General features: G+C 66.0%; 2 protein-coding genes across 9 annotated transcripts; both read left to right on the top strand.

Annotated features, from left to right (window-relative positions):
• Nucleotides 1-197: 197 nt before the first annotated feature.
• On the top strand, nucleotides 198-10,055 carry ADAM15 (ADAM metallopeptidase domain 15). Of its 8 annotated transcripts, none has more exons than XM_059145156.1 (23): nucleotides 198-358; nucleotides 1,479-1,576; nucleotides 2,186-2,262; nucleotides 2,621-2,699; nucleotides 2,834-2,910; nucleotides 3,000-3,198; nucleotides 4,440-4,505; nucleotides 4,589-4,657; nucleotides 4,733-4,902; nucleotides 5,015-5,099; nucleotides 5,396-5,544; nucleotides 5,635-5,809; nucleotides 5,977-6,069; nucleotides 6,201-6,505; nucleotides 6,582-6,783; nucleotides 7,016-7,093; nucleotides 7,471-7,543; nucleotides 7,703-7,841; nucleotides 8,192-8,261; nucleotides 8,864-8,935; nucleotides 9,341-9,412; nucleotides 9,660-9,778; nucleotides 9,872-10,055. In XM_059145156.1, exons 1-23 carry the CDS (start codon nucleotides 280-282, stop codon nucleotides 9,912-9,914), a joined length of 2,589 nt encoding a protein of 862 aa, XP_059001139.1. In that variant the 5' UTR covers nucleotides 198-279; the 3' UTR covers nucleotides 9,915-10,055. The 8 variants fall into 8 exon arrangements, with proteins under 8 accessions (XP_059001139.1, XP_059001140.1, XP_059001138.1 ...); XM_059145157.1 differs by having other exon boundaries at nucleotides 2,210-2,262; nucleotides 9,341-9,480; nucleotides 9,872-10,010; XM_059145155.1 differs by having other exon boundaries at nucleotides 9,341-9,480; nucleotides 9,872-10,010.
• EFNA4 (ephrin A4) lies at nucleotides 10,055-15,100 on the top strand. The gene is made up of 5 exons (XM_059145189.1): nucleotides 10,055-10,715; nucleotides 11,282-11,444; nucleotides 13,378-13,673; nucleotides 14,043-14,111; nucleotides 14,425-15,100. Exons 1-5 carry the CDS (start codon nucleotides 10,682-10,684, stop codon nucleotides 14,559-14,561), a joined length of 699 nt encoding a protein of 232 aa, XP_059001172.1. The 5' UTR covers nucleotides 10,055-10,681; the 3' UTR covers nucleotides 14,562-15,100.
• Nucleotides 15,101-19,344: the final 4,244 nt, after the last annotated feature.

Genomic DNA, 19,344 nt, shown 5'->3' with positions numbered 1-19,344 from the left:
GCGGCGCAAGCGGGTGGGACCCGGCCTCGGCTCCCTCCGCGCGCGGCAGCGGGGGCGAGCGACGCTGGCTGTCCGCGGGCGGGGCCGGGCCCTCCGGGGGCGGGGCCGCGGCCTCCCTGGGGGCGGGGCCTGGCCCGGAGCCGCGGGGCGGGGGCGGGACGGGGCGGGGCCTGGTGGCTGCGCCGCGCGGCGGGGTGCGCCAGGCAGACCCGGCGGCCGCGGCTCCTCGGCGCGCGGCCCAGCACCTGCTGCCCTCGGCCGGCCCGGGGCGCCGCTGCCATGCGGCTGGCGCTGCTCTGGGCCCTGGGGCTCCTGAGCGCTGGCAGCCCTCTGTCCTCCCGGCCGCTCCCAGATGTCGGTGAGTGCCCGGCCCGCCGTGGGCGGGGGCGACGGAATGGGAGGAGGCGCAGGGAGGTCGGGAGGCCCTGGGTTCGGCTGGAGACGGGCGGAGACCCCGGAGCGGAGCGCGGCCCGCCCTCTCTGCTGTCCGGGCCTGAGCGCCCTGCGACTGGGCGACTGGGTGGGGGAGTGGAGAGAGCAGGAGGGGGATGCCGGGCCCCCTGCTGCGCGGTCATCCTCTGCTCAGTCCCCGCGGACACTTCCAGGCTCCGGTGCCCGGCACCGAAGGCTCTGGCCCAGCGCCCCCTCGGGATGGTGGGACAGGGTCGTGGCTCCCCAGGACTGACGTCTTCGCTCCTCTGGGGCCTAGCGGGCCATTGCACCCGCCAGAGCGCCGAGTCGGGGAGAGGATTCTTCCTGGACGCCCATCCCTGGGCCTGAGCAGCCAACGCACCCCTCACTCGGATGCTGATGCCACCAGAAACCCGGCGGAGCGAGCGGGCGGGAGCGCGGGAGGAGCCAGGGGAGGGGAGACTTGGCCGGGAAAGAGGCTGACACCAACTCCTTCTCGGGACTTTCACTTCCCGCCGCGGTCTCGGGCCAGGGGCTGGGAGGGCAGGCGCGGTGGGCTGGCCGGAGGAGAGAGAGAGCCATTGTGGGGACGGGGGTGCTGGGGAGGAGGCTGGGCTGTGGTGAGCGGGTGTGCCTGACCGTGGGGGGGGGGGGTTAGGGAGGGGTGTTCGCACTGCGCACCCAGAAATGGGCGTTCCCGGCAGCTGGGCCGTGAGGACAGGGGAGGGCAAGTGGGCACTGGGCCACAGGCTTTGCCCAGGCCTGAGTGGGGGCGTTCCTAGGGGGGGATTGGGAGGGACTAGGAAAGGGGGCTCCCCCAGAACCTGAGATTGGTCTGGGGGGGCCAGGGAGCGGCAGCAGGCAGGCTGTGCAAGGTGGGGTGCTGGGATGAAAGCTGGGAGCCGAAGCGAAGACCCTTCCCTTCAGAATTCTCCTGTAAGTCCCAGCATGCAATGCAGGAGTCCTTCAAGCAGAGAAGGGCCTGGATGCCCAGGGGGCACCAGCTGTGCCCAGCACTAGTGTGGTCTCTCTCAGCATCCCCTCGGGGTGTCCTGGGGGCCCTGCAGGTGACATTGAGAAGCAGCAGGCAAGGCCAGAGAGAGCCCTGGGCAGACCCTTGGAGCCCCGGATCCCTCCAGACACCCCCACACTCAGCCTTGCAGAGGTGAGCCTCCCTCTCCCCTCGAATGAAGACGTACACCCCCGTCACCCCACAGAGCAAAGTGCGGCTGAGGACCGGGGCCATCCCGGGGCAGGCCGCCCTCCTGCCGCACACCAGCACCTGGCTTCACCCATGCCCTCCACATCTGCCGCCACATCTGCCAGCCTCTGCCCCCACCCAGCCACCGGTCTCCGTGGGGACGTCCCAAGGCCAGGCTGGCCTTCTTGGTCTCATTCTGTCCGTTTTCTCCCCAGGGGAGTCGGGGGGGGGGCGGCTCCGAGAAGGTCAGGGCCTCACCAAACACCCCCCTTCCCCAATTCCAGAGCTGAGTCAGAGGAAGGGCTGGGGCCCATGCCGGGTCTTCCATGATGCTTCCTCTCTGGGCAGGAAGCCGAGAAGGGGCGGCTCAGATACCTTCCTTGACCTCCCCACACAACCCCCCAGAACAATGCCCCAAGCCGGGCAGGGCTTCCTGGCCCCTCCCTCGGGACGCCCCCACCCCCACCCATGATCTAATAGTTGGTGCTCTCCGAAGGACCTAAAGGCTTCTGGGTAGAGAGAATTGGAGTTTGGGGCAGGGCCGGGAGGTGACTGGCCCTGTATGGCCCACAGACCCAGCTGCCTGAGGCCTTGCAGATCCCGCTGGAACTGGATGGGGAGAAGCACGTTCTGGAACTCCTACGGGACAGGTAAACACGTGGCATGCATGACGTTACCGATGCGAGTAGCATAGCCGGCCGTACAGCACCAGTACTGTACTCATGACCCACCCTCGTGACAGCCCGCGGGGCAGGCACCGTTCAGTACTGTCCTCACATTATATATGCAGACGCTAAGGCCCAGAGAGGCTAAGTAGTTTGCCCAAGGTCACACAGCTCAGATGTGGTCAAAACCAGATTAGAACGCAATAGCCGGGCAATTTGGGACCCAACCACAACACTCTGCTGACTCTGGGGGAACCCCTCCACTGCTATACCACGTCCAGGCCTCAGGCTGTTGCCATGCCCACAGGAAGGCGACAGTCACCGCCCTGCTTTCTCTTCCCAGAGAGCTAGTCCCAGGCCGCCCGAGCCTGACGTGGTACCAGCCTGATGGCACCCGTGTGGTTGGTGTGGGCCACAGTCTGGTGAGTCCTGTGCCCTGTTTGTGGCCTGCAGGAGGAAGGCAGGGGCCCCCCAAGGGTGCCATCCCTAGAGGACAGCCTGTCGTCACCAACAGGCCAACCTCTTGGCCTTCAGCACCGCTGTCTCTCTGCTGTAGGGAAACTGCTGCTACCAGGGGGCCGTGAGGGGCCATGCGGGCTCCTGGGTCTCTGTCTGCACCTGCTCTGGGCTCAGGTACTGAGGGCACATCCTGTGGGGGTGGGGGCAGTGAGGTGCGCGAGGCTGGCAGTTGGGAAGCCTTCTGACTTGTTGGGTCTTCCCAGGGGTTTGGTGATGCTGTCCCCGGAGAGAAGCTACACCCTAGACCTGGAGCCTGGGGACCTTCGGGCACCCCCGAATATCTCCCGGATCCAAGACCTCTTCCTGCCAGGCCACACTTGTGCCCTGAGCCGGCGAGCGCCCGCGCCCATGCAGGTCCCCCCGGAGCGGCCCTGGGGACAAAGCCACAGCCACGCTCAGCGGGTGAGGATAATCTGCTGGGCTCCCGGGGACCAGGCCCCAGAGCCTCAGAGCCCTGTGTTTCCAGGACCTCCTAGGCAGCCACAATCCACACCCTTGTGTGAACATAATCCTTTCCTCTTCCCAGCAATGCTGGGAGGTATGGGCTAGATCCGTGGCTCTGTTGGAGGGAGAAAACAAGCCTGGAGAGGTTAGTGACTTGCCCAGGGTCATTCCACTATGAGTGATAGAGCCGACATTCACATGCCGGTCCCTGCCCCAAACTCCCTCCCCCAGTCTTGAGATCCCCAAGGCAGGGACTCTCACTCGGCCACAGACAATACAGTTACCAGCCATCGAGCAATATGAATCCGATCTCCTGATTTATAAAACGGAGACAACAGGAGCACCTGGGGGGTTCAGTCAGCGAAGTGTCGCCTTTGGCTCAGGTCCTGATCTGAAGGTCCTGGGATCGAGCCCTGGCGGGGAGCCTGCTTCTCCCTCTCCCTCTGTCCCTTCCCCTGCTTGTGCTCTCTTGCTCTCTGTCTCTGTCTCCAATAAATAAAATCTCATAAAAAAAACCAACCACCACCCAGGGATAATAAAACGACTCACCTCTCAGGGTTAGGGTTAGGGTTAGCTGAATTATCTGTCCTGCGCACAGTGCTTGGAACCGGGCCTGGGGCCTGACGCATGCAGGACGGCATCGCCTGTGACTTATTTTTTTATTTTTTAATCTCTACAGCCACTGTGGGGCTCGAACTCATGACCCCGAGACCAAGAGTCCCAGGTTCCACTAAGTTAGCCAGGCGCCTCTCTTCTTTTCTTTTCTTTTTTTTTTTTTAAAGATGTTATTTATTTATCAGAGAGAGAGAGGGGGAGAGAGCGAGCACAGGCAGACAGAGTGGCAGGCAGAGGCAGAGGGAGAAGCAGGCTCCCTGCTGAGCAAGGAGCCCGATGTGGGACTCGATCCCAGGACGCTGGGATCATGACCTGAGCCGAAGGCAGCCGCTTAACCAACTGAGCCCCCCAGGCGTCCCTATTATTTTCTTTTTAATTTGGAAAAGGCACTGAATGTGGAGCCAGGAAAGCAAGGCTCTGCTCCCAGCTGCGTGGCCTCCTCATGGGTCCGCAGGCGCCCTGTGGTGCATCCGTGAAATGGGCTCCTTGCTCTCCTCCGTTCGGCCGCCCAGGGTGGGAGCGGGCCCTCTGGGCTGCTGGCCGAGAGCCGCGGTGAGCCCGCTGCCCCCCCTTCTTGCCCACAGCGGAGGCGGGACGTGCTGACAGAGACCAAGACCATCGAGCTGGTGATCGTGGCCGATCATTCGGAGGTGAGCAGGGGGCCCCCCGGCACGCCCTCCCCACCCCTCCGCCACCTGCTGCGGCTTTTCCTGCTCACGTCTCTGGCCCCCAGGTCCAGAGGTACCCAGACCCCCAGCACCTGCTGGACCGCATGCTGAAAGTGACCCTCCTCCTGGACACCGTGAGTGCTGGGCGAGGCTGCACCCTGGGGCCCTCTGGCCGTCGGAGCCCCTCTCCTGAGCCCCGGGTCTTTCAGTTCTTCCGGCCCCTGAACGTGCGGGTGGCGCTCGTGGGCCTGGAGGCCTGGACCCAGCGCGACCTGGTGGAGATAAGCCGGGACCCGGGGCTCACGCTACACAGGTTCCTCCGATGGCGCGGGAGGGACCTGCTCCCTCGCCTGCCCCACGACAGTGCCCAGCTGGTGACGTAAGCCCCCGCGGGCCCTGCCCTGGCTGGTGTCACACCCCACTCCCGTCTGAGGCCCTGAGGCTCCGGCCCCCTGGCCTTGGGCTTGACCTCTGACCTCATGACCCCACAGTGCTGCTTCATTCTCCGGGCCCACGGTGGGCATGGCCATTCAGAACTCCATCTGTTCTCCTGCCTTCTCGGGGGGGGTGAGCATGGTGAGCGCTCTCAGGTCTCCCCCCTACTTCCAAGTCAGGGCCACCCAGTTAGAGGGCCGCGGAGTCACCGAAGCCCCTACAGAGTGGCCAACCCCAGAGCTGGGGGTATGGGAGCAGGGCTGGATGATGTGGCCACTGCTGTGGTGGCCCCCCTCCCGTGGCACCCCCCCTGTGGCCCCCTCCCATGGCCAACAGTTGAGGAAGGAGGCAGTGCTGAGGGCCCGGAGGTCAGAGGAGGAGAGAACAGGAGCACTCAGGCTGCTGCTGGACCTGGGGTATCCCCTCCCCAATGCCAGGACCATTCCACCAGCGTCCTGGGGGTCGCCTCCTCTATAGCGCACGAGTTGGGCCACAGCCTGGGCCTGGACCACGACTTGCCGGGGAGCAGCTGCCCCTGCCCAGGGCCGGCCCCTGCCAAGAGCTGCATCATGGAGGCCTCCACAGAGTGAGTCCCTGCAGCAGTGGGGGCGGGGCAGGGGAGGGTCAGGGCCTGAGGCCACCCTGCAGCCCCCACCTTTCTTGCCACCCTCCCCAGCTTCCTGCCAGGCCTGAACTTCAGCAACTGCAGCCGTCAGGCCCTGGAGAAAGCCCTTCTGGAAGGGATGGGCAGCTGCCTCCTTGAACGGCTGCCCGGCCTGCCCTCTCTGGCCACCATCTGCGGGAACAAGCTCGTGGAGCCCGGCGAGCAGTGTGACTGTGGCTTCCCGGATGTGAGCGCCTCCCCCAAAGCCTGAGCCCTCGCCCTGGCTCGCTGCCCCGCCGTCCCCTCTCCACGGGGACAGCAGTGTCAGCCTCCAGCTGCAGCTCATGTGTGTCCTCCGAGGGCAGGGGTGGGCTCTCGCCCGGTCTGCTCTGACCGTGGTTCCGACACCCTCAGGACTGCAGTGACCCCTGCTGTGACCACTTCACCTGCCAGCTGAGGCCGGGGGCACAGTGTGCATCCGATGGGCTCTGCTGTCACAACTGCCAGGTAGGCACAGACGGGACCCGCCCTCCACCCACAGCCCACCTGTCCGGGGTCAGGGTGGAAAGGGGGTCCCGGCTCCCGGGGGCCTGGTGGGACTCACTGGCGGCCACACGCACACTCCCTCGCCCCCGCAGCTGCGCCCGGCTGGCTGGCAGTGCCGCCCTACCAGAGGGGACTGTGACTTACCAGAGTTCTGCGCGGGAGACAGTGCCCAGTGCCCTCCCGATGCCAGCCTGGGAGACGGCGAGCCGTGTGCAGGGGGCGAGGCTGTGTGTGTGCAGGGCCGTTGTGCCTCCTATACCCAGCAGTGCCAGGCTCTCTGGGGCCCCGGGGCCCAGCCCGCCCCGCCGCCTTGCCTCCTTGCTGCCAATACTCGGGGGGACGCCTTCGGGAGCTGTGGGCGCAGCGCTAATGGCAGCTACGTGTCCTGCGCCCCAAAGTAAGTGAGGCAGCTGGGTTCCCCTCTGGGGGCGGGGGAGCCTTGGCCTGACCCGGTACCCTCTGCCCTACCTCAGAGACGCCGTCTGCGGGCAGCTCCAGTGCCAGGGGGGGCAGGCCCGGCCTCTGCTGGGCACCGCTCGGGATCTGCGCTGGGAGGTGCTGGAAGCCAGCGGGACCCAGCCGAGTGTGAACTGCCGCTGGGTCCACCTGGACCTGGGTGACGACGTGGCCCAGCCCCTCCTGAGTCTGCCGGGCACCGCCTGCGGGCCTGGCCTGGTGAGCGGTCCCGTTGGGCACGACCAGAGGGGAGGGTCTATACGAGCCGTGCCCAGACCCCGGGGTCCGCCTGTGGGGGAGGCACGGACTCTCGGGGGTCAGACGCGTGCTGCCGACCGTGCGGCGGCCTGTCCTGCCGCAAGCCTCACTGTCTCGATCTGTAAGAGTAGGTGTGGCCTCTCAGGGCTGGCAGAGGTTCTGACCTTGGCTTTCCCACTGCATCCTTGGGCAGGTGTGCATGGATGGCCAATGCCAGCCTGTGGATGTCCTGCGAACCCAGGAATGTCGAGGCAAATGCCACGGACACGGGGTGAGCGGGCACGACAGGCACGGAAGGGGGCAGACGGTGCCAGGCTTGGCACACATACCCCTAATCTGTCCTGCTTCCTCCCAGCTGTGCAACCTGAGGCCCGTTACTAACCCCTCTGAGCTCAGTTCCCTCGGCCACCCAGTGGGGCATCCTGGGGTCCGGTAGATGAGTGTGAGAGGGTCTAGCCCCGTGCCCGGTGAAGGTGCTGGCGGTGGGTTCGAGGTCATGTCCTCGAGCAAGGCCACAGGCTCCCTGTCTGGCCCCATCAGCCGGCATACCTTCCCACCTCAGACAGAGAAGAGACCCTGAAAGGCTAGGGACAGGGAAACACGGCCCCAGCACGTAGGGTCCCTCATTGCTCAACCTCTGCCCCCCAGGTCTGTGGCAGCAGAGGACACTGCCACTGTGAGGAGGGCTGGGCTCCCCCGGACTGTGCCAACCGCATCAGAGGTAGCGGGGGGCGGCGGGCCGGGCCTCGAGGAGGGCAACGTGGCTTACCCTTCACCGGCGCCCCTTCTCTGACCCCTTCCGGTCCTCTGAGCGCCCCACCTCCGTTCCCCCCACCCCTTCTTCGCCCGGCCCGCGCTCACACCGGCCCTCGCCCCGCAGCAACCAGCGCCCTGACCACGGGGCTGCCTCTCAGCCTCCTGCTGTTGGCGGTCCTGACGCTGCTGGGGGCCAGCTACCGGCACCGCGCCCGCCTGCGACAGCGGCTGTGTCAGCTCAAAGGGCCCACCTGCCAGTACAGGTATCGGCCTCCCTGACCCCAGGCCCTCCGCAGCGCCTGGCGCCGGGCCCTGACCCCTGGTGTGCACACCTCGCTCCCCCTGTGGGCCCCGTTACCCCTCACCTCGCACCCAGGCCCACCCGGAGGGCAGCGGGAGGCCGGGTCCACGTCTGCCCAGCAGCCCTGTGTCGAGTAGATGGGGCACTCCCCCAGGCTCATGAGCTGCCTCCCCAACTTCTGACTGGGCCTCAGCTACCCTCAAACCGCTCTGCCCAGGCCTGCCAAGGGTCAGCCGCACTCAAGGGCCACGTGGGGAGGGAGAGCTGGTCTGAATCTGGGCCCTCTCCCTCCTCGCCTTTCTCTGTGTTCAGGGCAGCCCAGTCTGGTCCCCCCGAATGCCCAGAGCCCCCGCAGAGGGTCCTGCTGATGCCAGGGACCAAGGTAAGTATGGACGCCAGAGGAGAGCGGCCCCACCTCCCCAGGCACCCAGCGTGGGCCCTGGGGTGGGGGTATGGAAGGCCATAGACTCAGAGAAAGGCTCCTCTTGCCCGAGAGTCCGTCAGTGGAGCCAGAGCCAGCCTTCCCTCGCAGGCCCAGCAGCGTTAGCGGGGAGGGACAGTCACCCAGAGGAGGGGCTGCTGAGCTTTTTGAGCTGTGGCCATGCTGGTGGCCATGAGAGGTGGGTTCCTGGTGCTCCCAGAAGGGGACCTTGGAGGACCACGGGGGCGGTGCCCAGAAACGGCCTCAAGGGGCCACGACCCGATGAGGCCTCGGTCAGCACGTGTGGCAGGGCCAGCGAGTGCCCCCTGAGCCCCTGGAGCTGATGACGGGGGTGCGGGCGCAGGTGACCCGCATGCTCCCCCCACCACTCGTCACCCCTTCTCTGTGCCTGCAACTGAGTAACCGCTGGTGCACACAGCCCCGCCCCGGCCCCGCCCCGGCTGCCGCTCCCCGCACTAACTGCTCTCTGCCCGCACCTGTCTCTGTGCTCCCGCCGCCCCCCACCCCGTCCCGCCTGTCCGCCCCGCCCGCTCTCTCGGCAGCCTAGTGTTCTTGGCTTCCCGGCACCCCCTTCCAGGCCGCTGCCTCCTGACCCTGTGCCCAAGAGACTCCAGGTAAATCCAGACCAGGCCCCGCCCTGGCCCAGTGGCGGTGGGAGGCTTGGTGCCCCGTTGCAGTCCTCACCCCTGTTCCCTGCCGGTGGCGCTCTTCGGTCGGGGCTGGGGTGCCCCTCGGCCTCCTGACACTCTGAGCCCCGCCCTGCGGCAGCAAAGTGTGAGCCTCCTGCCTTGGTTTCTACCACCACCTGCTGGTCAGTGGCAGGACTGCAGCCGGCCAGGGGCCACTGTGACCACACACCCCCCCCCCCCCCCCCCCCCGCCTTCCTGCGCTGCGCATGTCCCCATCCTCGCTTGCCCCCGGCTGACTTTGCATGTTGAACTGAACCCCCCGGAGAAAACCACTGCACGCCCCTGTGCCCCCGGCTGTGCTCCCACAGCGCTGCCCCTCTCTCTGTCCAGGCTGAGCTGGCTGACCGGCCCAATCCCCCCACCCGCCCTCTGCCCGCTGACCCAGCGGTGAGGCGCCAGAAGGTAACAGTGTGGGGCGAGAAGGGCGCAGCCTCTCCCCCTCCCAGGGCTGTGCTGCTAAAAGTGAGATGGTGAGATGCCCCCTCTGAACCTGAGGGCCCGTACCCTGGTGTCCGTTAAAGGTGACAAGTTGGTTCGGAACAAAGGAGACCTCTGGGGCCAGCCCCACAGACTGGTGCTCCCCAGCAACAGGGGTGGGCAACACGACACCCCCTCCCAAGCCAGATCGCGTGTTCTCTCTCACTCTCAGGGGCCTGCCAAGCCCCCACCCCCGAGGAAGCCACTGCCTGCCAACCCCCAGGGCCAGCGCCCTTCGGGTGACCTGCCCGGCCCAGGAGCTGGAGTCCCGCCCCTAGTGGTACCGTCCAGGTAGGCGAGGATGGGTGCGGGGGACGCCTGCACAGCACCGGCGGTCTGGGGAAAGGGGACCTCTGAACTTTTTCTCCATTTCCCGCACCCCAGGCCGGCGCCGCCGCCCCCAGCAGCGTCCTCGCTCTACCTCTGACCTCTGCTGAGGTTGCCCGCCACCCGGACTTAGGACTTCGAGAGGCAAACTGGCCCCTGGAGTCCCCCACGGTGACGGAAGGAGCCAGAGGCTGGACACGGCGGAGCAGGCACCTGAAGACCCTGGGCACCCCCACGCGCCGCGGGGCAGCACGCTCAGGACCCGCGCGCGCAGCTGGAGCTGGGGCGGGAGGGAGCGGGCGCCGGACGGAGCCGTCGGAGGCGCGCACAGCCTGTCCCTGTTCGGGTGCAATAAACGCGACGTCTGGGGAGCGCGCTTGGACTTTGTCCACTCCGGGCCGGCCGCGTCGCCCCACTGCGGTTCCAGGTGTGGCCGCCAGGAGGCGCTGCCGCCTCGGGCGAGGGTCCCAGGCCGCGTCCGCGCGTGTGTGCGCGGGACGCTCGCGGCCGGTTTCTGCCCGGTCCGGGACGACTGCGCAACCCAGTACCCCAGGGCGCTGTCAAACCCCGTGCCACCCCCCGGTCGCCAAGTCCTCGCCCCCTTGTGCGCGGCCCCCAGAGGCGGCGCCCCCCTCCCCCCAGCCGGCCCAGCTGCCGGACGCGCCGTCCCCACCCTCTGGCCGGTGGCTGGGAAAGTGGATCCGGCTGGTGTTCACGGAGCCCCGGAGCCGGGGCGGAGCGGGGCGGCGGCTCCCACGATCCCAAGGCCGTGCACCTGCCTCCGCCCCCTCCCCTGCCCCACCTGAGGGCTTGGGAACAAAGGTGCTTTGTACCGGCCGTAAACACTTCATCACTTCGACTTCGGGAATGGGGCCGCGTGGGCCCCCAACCCGGAGAGAAGGTGCGGGGCGGAAAGGGGCAGGCGCCGGCCCCCAGGTGGGCACGAGCTCACCACTGAGGCTCCGTAAGGGGTGGGGGGATCCCTGGAGGCGATCTGTCCCTTCCACTCGCGCTATCCCTGGGTGGGCAAAAGGGGCGATAAGCTAAGGTGGCGCGGGACGGGCTCCGCGGACCCTCGCCGCGCCGCACCTCTTCCTCTTTCTGGCCGAAGGCGGTGTGCCCCGGTTTCAATCTTCCAGTCTCAAGTAATAAGGCCTCCTGCCTGCCCGGTACTAGCGCGGACGCGCAAGACGCGACCTCCCCCGAGACGGACTCCCAGACAGTGGACTGCGCCGCCCGTGCCGCCCCCTCGCGACGCGGGGCAGCCCCGGGGAGAGCGTGGCGAGCCTGACGAGCGCCTCGGCGCACAGAGGGTTAACAGGAGTCGGCTCCGAGTGGAGAGGCGGGGGCGCGCCCCCATTGGTGGAAAGTTACCGGGGGCGTGGCCTGCGAGTCCCGGCGCCCCACCCCCAGTTCCGCACCCCCCCACCCCCCCACCTCCACTTTGTACCTTTCTCGCCGCGGCAGCGAAGCGGGCCGGGACCGGCCGGACCAGACCAGAGCGGACCCCGGGGGCGATGCGGCTGCTGCCCCTGCTGCGGACTGTCCTCTGGGCCGCGCTCCTCAGCTCCCCGCTGCGAGGGGGCTCCGGCCTCCGCCACGCCGTCTACTGGAACTCCAGTAACCCCAGGTAGTCGGGCCGAACCCGGGGACGGCCGCCCGGGCCTGCGCGCTCCCGCGCCGGGCGCGCGCCCCACTCTCGCTCTGTGCGCGGCGCCGCCTGCGCCCGGCCGCGCGCCGGGGCTCCTTTGTTTGAGCCGGCGGGGGAGGGGGAGGGGAGGGGCGAGGCGCGCCCGGGGCTCCCCCCGCCCGCACGTGTTGGGGGGCGGGCGGAGGACCCCAGCTCCGGAGGCGGGCGGTGGGATCTCGGAGCCGGGTGCCGGGGGGCCCCCAGGCCGGCGCTCCGAGCCCCGCCCCCTCGCTTCTCCCTTCCCGGCGGCTGTGACCCCCCCACCTCCGGCCCGAGCTGGGGCGGGCGTTCTGGAGAGCGAGGGAGGGGGCTTCGCTCCGGCGAAAGAGCGAGGTTTGCTCTCCTGCTGCCTTGGCCTCCTGCGCTCGTTCGCTATCTCTGCGTTGATCTCCGTCATTCTGGGCCCTTCTATTTCTGTCCAGTCTCGGCCCTGCCCTTCCAGCGGAATCACCTTCGGGCAAGTCGTTTGACTCCCTAACCTCAGTTATCTCATCTGTAAAATGGGCTAATAACACCTGGCACCCTGGGAAATCAGGCGGGCTGAGCGAGGTCACGTGTGCGAAAGGAGTGCAGGCTGTGCAGATACAAATTATTCTCTTTCTCCCCAGCCTTTGAACCTCAGTATTTTTTGACTGTTTTCATTTTCCTCCCCAGTTCTCCCTGTCTGTCTGCTTTCTCCATCTGTTTGCCTTTCTGATTTTCTACTTGAGACAATCTGTGACTCTGTTCATTTGTTCACTCCCCAACAGTTGTTACGCAGGACGTGTGCTAGGATCCTGGCTACAGACAGATGAGACCTCTGCTCAGGCCTCTGGGAGCCCAGAGACCCCCCGGGGAGGGCGGGTATCAGGACAGGTCCTTGGGACGCCGGCACCACGTGATAAGAGCTATTGTCCTCCTAGTTCCAAAGCCCTCTCTCTGTTCCAGACCAGTGCCTCTGAATCACTCGGAGAACTTGTTAGAAATGCAGCTTCCTAGCCCCCAACCCTGAGGTTTCTGGCTCGGCCATCCAGTCTGCAGATATCTGTTGAGCCTGCGAGCAGGACACTTGCCCAGGCGTGGAAGATGCTGTGCAGCAAATCACAGCGAGGCTCCGCCTGGGTTCGGTCGATCCCAGCTGGGCCCAGGAATCAGCATTTCTGACTAGCCCCCAGACGCAGCTGGTCCTTAGACCACCCAATGACGGACAGTTAGAGGCCTTTCATCTGGTGTAGAGTGCTGTCCGACAGCCTGCCCCTCTCTCCTGTCCCGGCCCCCACAGGCAGCTCCCAAGAGGTAGTGAAGGGAGTCCTGAGTGGGCCAAAGGTGAGCTGATATCTGGAGGGGCCTCCCCCCATCTACTCCCTACCCCCCTTCCTTCCTTCTACCGTGGCCTTCTCGGTGTCGCACTGAGATCCAGAAGGCAGTCTTCCTCTCTCGGCTTGTCTGACGCAGATTCTGTTGCTGGCGGCCATCTCTGCGGCCGTAACTGTGCTGCGGGCCCAGATTTGTACCCCTCACCTCTGTGCCCCAGCGTCTTCCCAGCAGCCACACACCTGATACTCACCGAGTCCACGGGGCTGGGCCAGGCCCTGCATCGGGCCCGGGGCTGGTGCAAGGGTCACAGCTCCAGCCTGCGCTTAGGCGCGCAGAGTGGCCGGCTCGGACTTGAGCCGCACGGTCATGGCCCCTGTGGTCAGTTCGGCCCCCTTCCCCTCTCCCACCTGTTTCCTGACTCTGTCTCTTCGGAGCTGTCAGGCCGAGAGACTCCGGCCTTGCCGAGCTGCTCCCTCCCCAGTGGCTGGGGGAGAGGCCAGCCCTGGCCCCTGGGACCCTCCCGGCCCCCGTGAGCGGTACCACGTGCCTTCGGCCCACGCTGGCCTTCCGCCCGCAGGCTTCTTGGAGGAGACGCCGTGGTGGAGCTGGACCTCAACGATTACCTAGACATCTTCTGCCCGCACTACGAGGGGCCAGGGCCCCCTGACGGCCCCGAGACCTTTGCTTTATACATGGTGGACCGCGCAGGCTATGAGGCCTGCCAGGCCCAGGGCCCGGGCGCCTTCAAGCGCTGGGAGTGCGCCCTCCCCTTCGCTCCCTTTGGCCCTGTTCGGTTCTCTGAGAAGATTCAGCGCTTTACACCCTTCTCCCTTGGCTTCGAGTTCCTGCCCGGAGAAACCTACTATTACATCTGTGAGTGAGGGGGGCTCCCCGGCTGTCTGGGGGGCGGCGGGGGAGGAAGGTGGCGTCCTACCCCTGCCACAGGTCCAGGTGGAGAACCTGAGGTGGGGGGAAAAGAGGGGCCTGGGAGGGAAGATGGGGGGACCCAAGTGTAATCCTGAGTAGGGGCCATCTAGGAGAGTGTGCAGAGAGGAGGAGAAAGCAAGAGGAGCCCGGGGACACGATGTGGGGCCCGGCTGAGGCCTGGCACCAGGGTGTGGCCCGGAAGGAAGGGGAGGCTTTCCAGGGAAGCAGAGAAGAGGAGTCGGAAGGGTCCGGAGGGGTCTGCGGCGAGGAAACCAGCCGGTGCTGACTTCTTCCTCTCGACCCCCCACCACCCAGCGGTTCCGGCTCCGGACAGTTCTGGCAAGTGCTTGAGGCTCCAGGTGTCCGTCTGCTGCCGGGAGAGCAGTAAGTGGCTTGGGGTGCAGGGAGCAGCCCTTCTGGCGGGTGTGGGGCCCTTGGAGTGAGGGAGGCCTCGGGGAGAGACTCGGAGCATCAGACCCTGAGGGGTCCAGGAGGGGCCTTTAGCTATGGCTTCTGCTCCCCCTGTATCTTTCTGGGAGCTTCCATTCCAGCCCTGTATGCTGGGCCAAGAAAAGGGCATCTCCAGCGCGGTATCCTTCAAGGCCTCTGCCGAACCGGGCCGCGTGTGAAGAGTCCAGGGCAGGGCCCGAAGGGGCTGCTGAGGCGGGGGTCCCTCAGCGCTGCCCCTCCCTCACAGAGTCGGAGTCCGCCCACCCTGTCGGCAGCCCCGGAGAGAGCGGCACCTCAGGGTGGCAAGGAGGAGATGCTCTCAGCCCCCTCTGTCTCTTGCTGCTGTTGCTGCTTCCGATTCTGCGTCTCTTGCGAGTTTTCTGAGCCAAGCAGACCCGTCCTGCTACACCCCTGCCGCTGGAGCATCCCACCAGACAGACCAATGGAAGAGTGATGGGGAGGTCGGAGGGTCTGCGGTGACCCTTCCAGGGGCTGGCCCCTTCCCACAGGCTGAAGACTTGCCAAGGGGGTGCTGCACACGGCCCCTGGCGCCCTGGAGCCCCAAGCAGGACAAACGCGGGCCGTCAGCTGCTTTGATGTTCTCATCCTGCCCCCCCCAGAAAGACCGGGATTTGGTGGGGCTGAATCCTTGAGTCTTTTGGGGCCAAAACCGAAGACCTGGGGACGGGTGGATTGCCAGATCAGGGCAAGGAGGAGGTCGCGGCCTGCCGCCTGTCGCCTGTCGCCTGTGCCCGGCGCCCTGGGGGCCTCTTCCCTCGGGCAGCGTTCTCCCTCCCCAGGTGGTCACTCATTTGTCTTCTGTGAAGACGGACTTGCTATGAGGTTGAATATCATGCCAGTTTGTATTTTTATAAGTGTCTGGACCAAGCCCTCAATAAACCACCTGACTTTCGGTTGCTGTCCCCGTGCCCCACCCTCTGGGTCCTTCCTTGACACCAGGACTCCCTGTGGCCTCTGCTCTGGCTTCACTTGGCCCGCCCTCCGTGCCAGCTGCGCGCAGGCCGTCCACTCCAGGCCGCCGGGGGTGCCCCTCTGGGCACTGTGAGGTGGGTGCCAGCAGCATCTGTGGCGCTTGGACCCTCTCCCACCTCCTGAGCCGGCTTCCTGTGCCACCAAGGGGGCACAGGCTCCTGACAGCCCACCCACCTGGGGCACGGCCCAAGTCTGGTAGCACCAAGCCGGGCGCTGGGGCAAAAGCTGAGGCTTTTAGAGAGAGGGCACCTGAGTTTCAGAATGCCCGGGTCCCTGAGCTGGGCATCCCTCCCCCTCCCCAAGGGCAGTCTGGGCCGTGCCTGGCCTAGAACTGGGAAGGTGGGGTCAGATCAAAGCTTCCTTCCCCAGCGGCTTCTTTGTTCTCCGCTTTTATAAGGAGGAGGGGGTGGGGCCGAGAAGGGAGGCCCCCTTTGCTCCCAGCCGCACACTCTCTCCCACCTCGGGCCGCGAGCCTCTGATCCCCCCAACCCCAAGCCCAACCGGAGCCCTCTTTCCGAACGGTGTCTTGGGTGGAGCCAGGGCGAGGGGGTGCCCCTTCCCCCGCAGCTGGGCTCCGCCCGCCCCGGTGCCCCGCAGCCTCCCCTGGCACCGAGCCGGCCGCCTGGCAGCGGGCCAGCGATCGATAGGTGGATGTTGTGATTAGCTCGGCCGGGCTGCGGCAGCGAGAGGCGGCGTGTGAACACGCGGGGGGGCGGGCCGGGGCGGGGGGCGCCCGGCGGGGGGGGTGGGCGGGAGACTGACAGACGCCGGAACTCCGGGCATCGCGGGCCCCTCCCCCAGCCCTTCACACCCCGCTCCGACCCCGCTCGCGGGAGGGCTGGAGGGCGGCGCCGCGGGCGGGGCAGACGCCCGTCGCCCCCTCCCCCCACTCGAGGCCGCGTCCCGGGAACGCCACGTCTGGAGGTGCACGTGCCTGCGGCTGGGCTCGTCCGCGCCCTCGGCATCGCCCCTGCCCCCCGCGCTGCTTAGCGCACGGGCGGGGGCGTCGGTGCTGGAGGAGGAGCTCCGGCCCGGCTTCAGGGCCTGGGTTCGAGTCGCGTGTCTCCTGCCATGCAGGAGGAGGGGGCGTCAGTCTGTCGCCGCGGAAACGGGGCCCTGCAGGCTTCCCCTCCCCCAGCCGTCGGCGGGGCGCGCGGGGGCGACGGGCGACTAGCCCCCGCCCTCCACTGAGGACCGTGCAGGTGTCACCCCGCGGCCAGCGGCCCCACACTTCCCTCGGCCCCCCAGCCGGTCGTCGCGCCCAGTGTGCGGAGCAGGAGGGGGCGGGCCCGCGGAGGGGCCCTCGCCGGCCGCCCGCTCCCGGCAGGTGTCTACGCGGACGCCTGGGCAGCTGGACTTTGGCGACCCGCCAGCCCGCCCTTTTCTCATGCCTGGCCCTGCGCATTCAGCCCGGCCAACCCCGGGGCGCGCCTTGTAGAGGGCCAGGTCTGCTCCCCGGGGCCGAGGCAGGAGGAAGGTGCCGGGCGGCCCTCCGCGACTGGGCCTGACCCCATGAGAAGGCCTCCAGGCGCGTTCCGGGGCGCGGTTCCAGGAGGCTGGGCAGGCCTATGAGTTTTGGGGCGGCACCGATCTCCCCTAAACTCAGCGGCGCTAGACGGCCCAGGGTGGGGCTCTCAATTCGCTGGGCCCGCCCTAGTCTCTCCCCAGCAGATGCGAAAACTGGTCATCTTTGCCTCACTCTGTCTCGTCGTCCCAAGAGCCTGGCAGACAGTGCGGGTGACCCAGGTCCTGCCCCACACTTTGCAGGGTTGCAAATCACCCTTTTCCTAGAAGCTAAACCCTGAAGTTTTGGTCTTTCTATGTGACCCCTCCCTCTTTTCTTCTCTTTCTTTCCTTTGCTTATTCATTCATTCATCAAATCGTGAGCTCCAGCTCGGCCTGCTCTCAGCAGGCTACCGCAGCTGGGGTCCTGGGGGGGGGGGGGATTCCCAGCAGTGACGCACTTAGACTGGGCCGCTCAGGCTTCCAAACAGCCAGGTGAGTCCCCCGCCTGGGGCATGAGGTCATAATTGGTGATGCCCATTGGTTCAGGCCTGGAGGTGGGGAGGGGTCCCCATAGCAACCCGAAGGAAGGGTGCCACCCCAGTAACCTGGAGAGGAGAGTGGTCCTGCTTGAAGCTCCAGTGGCATCTGGGGGCGGGGGCGCAGGTTGGGTTGGGGGTGGGGAAGCTGGGGTGGAGCTCAGTTTCCCAGGTCCCCGCAGCCCTAGCCCAACCAAGCTCTTGTCATTCTCGAGGTCCTTTTCTCACTCCAAGTAGTGGTCAGTGCCGCTTACCCCAGGAAGGTTAGGGGAGGAGTCCTGGCAACAGCCTTGGGGTCCTGGGTGCCAAGCGGAATGCTAATTCTGACATCCTCCTGGTCTTCTGCATATCGTCTGCATCTCATTTGCATTCTCTTCATTTAAGGTCAAATTGAGCAGACATCTCCACATCCCCAGCCCTGTCGCTTGTCTGTATCCGACTGTATCCTTTAGCAGCTCCGTAATTTCTCTCTCCTTTCCCCATTCCTGACCCCACCCCTCTTCTAGCCCCCCGTGTCTCCTCCAGTGGGAGGGGGCGCAGCCCTGCTGAAGCAGAAAGGAGAGGTCTGCCTCTCCCTCCGGATGTTGTTGACAGATGGGGAGGGCTGGCCTGTACTGTCTAGAGATGAAATTGGCAAAGCAATGGTGGGGGGCGGTGCCCCGGGCGGGGTTGAGGGTCTCCAGGGCCAAATCACCCACATGCCTGGCAGGGTGCTGGAGCCCAGCGATGCCTGCCCACCTGTCTGGTGCCAGGCCAGCTTCCTTCCTCCAATTAAATACTAATGAGGTGTCATTAACCCTTAGCTTGCCTGCCAGCCCTCAGGGGAAGCTCAGATTCGTGGTCTCCCAACGCACCAAGAGGGAGGCCCTTTGAAGAAGCTGAGAGGTAGTGGGGCCCTAGGGGTGGGAGCAGCAGCCCTGATCGTCCTGTGTGCTTCAAGGGTCTCTAGACATGGGTGTCCCCCCTGCCCCGTCTGAGGGCACCTCTTTCTCTGTGTATCAATCCAACAATGATTTGAATCAGCTTACCTGTTTCTCCTAACTCAACACCAGGCTGCCTGCTGCGTGCAGGGGTAAGCACTTGCATCAGACAAGGTCCTTTCCCCTAAGGAATCTGCAGATTACTCGGGAAGGCAGAGTGGTCAGCAAATGATTATAATGCCAAGTGCGAAGGCTACTCTAGAGCTATGTAGAAAGTTCTAAGGGGGCACGGGCTGTCGGAGGAAACTTGCGCTTGAAGGACAAAGTTGAGGGCAGTGACGGGGTGCGCAGACCGGGTAGTGCCTGTGCATGTGGCTCAGTGTGGGCCCGTGGTCGGGCTGTGTTTGCGCTCCCGTCTGTACGTACGTGTGAGTGGGTATGGCTGTTGTCTGGATCTCGCATTGTCTGGAGTCCCTTCTCCTGAACACACACTGTGGTTCTATTACAGATCAATGTTTGCTGTGAGGCTCTGTGCAGATTAGCCTGGACCTGCCCAGCCCAGGGGAGGGGAGTAGAGAGAAGGGCTCTCTGGGAAGGGGTGGGCAGGCACCGGCTCCACTTGGGGGCCCAGACTCTTGGCTCCCCAGTTGGCAGCGGCTGGCCAAGGGAGGCATAGGGTTGGGCCCCCGGCTATGGCAGGGTGTGCCCAAGCCATAGTCCCCTCTGGCCCCGGCTCCCCAGAGGAGACAATAAGGGGGTTTAGAGTCACCGCTCCCCCCCAACTAGCCCCCTCCCCCAACCTGTTCTGTCTGCGGAGGAGCAGGCCAGCTCAGACCTGTCTGCTGGCTCTCTCCTGCAGGGAGCAGATCCCTTCCAGAGGACTCCGGAGGGCTGGGGAATGCCGGAGCCTAGGAGGGAGGGGACCCGCCCTGTATTCCACCCCCGCCCTTGGAGGCTCCCTGCAGCCTGGGCACCCCCCCCAACTCTAGGGAGCCACTTCTCTGGGTTTCTCCCAGACATAGCAATCGTGGCCAGGGAGCCTCTTAACCGTTAAGCAGAAGGTGGGGGCTAGAGTCCGGGCTATGAGGCGAGGCGGGGCGGGGCGGGGGTAGCTGCTCAGACCTCTGCCCCGTCCCCTCTCCTTGAAGCCACTGGCTTGAAAGCTCAATCTTGGTGTCTTGGTGGCGGGAAAGGCAACAGAGTCTGGATGCA

The sequence above is a fragment of the Mustela lutreola genome, chromosome 14 (genome assembly GCF_030435805.1).
Source record: "Mustela lutreola isolate mMusLut2 chromosome 14, mMusLut2.pri, whole genome shotgun sequence".
Taxonomy (NCBI): Eukaryota; Metazoa; Chordata; class Mammalia; order Carnivora; family Mustelidae; genus Mustela; species Mustela lutreola.
The sequence above is the reverse complement of the archived record's forward strand: the minus strand, read 5'-3'. Positions and strand labels throughout refer to the sequence as shown.

Bases quoted from the DNA above. Each gene is read 5' to 3' on its own strand.
- EFNA4 (XM_059145189.1), top strand. From the start codon at position 10,682: ATGGGGCCGCGTGGGCCCCCAACCCGGAGAGAAG. The intron at 13,674-14,042 runs GTGAGTGAGGGG...CCCACCACCCAG, and splicing joins AGAAACCTACTATTACATCT to CGGTTCCGGCTCCGGACAGT. The intron at 14,112-14,424 runs GTAAGTGGCTTG...CCTCCCTCACAG, and splicing joins CGTCTGCTGCCGGGAGAGCA to AGTCGGAGTCCGCCCACCCT.
- ADAM15 (XM_059145155.1), top strand. From the start codon at position 280: ATGCGGCTGGCGCTGCTCTGGGCCCTGGGGCTCCTGAGCGCTGGCAGC. The intron at 2,263-2,620 runs GTAAACACGTGG...TTCTCTTCCCAG, and splicing joins CTGGAACTCCTACGGGACAG to AGAGCTAGTCCCAGGCCGCC. The intron at 8,936-9,340 runs GTAAATCCAGAC...CTCTCTGTCCAG, and splicing joins CTGTGCCCAAGAGACTCCAG to GCTGAGCTGGCTGACCGGCC.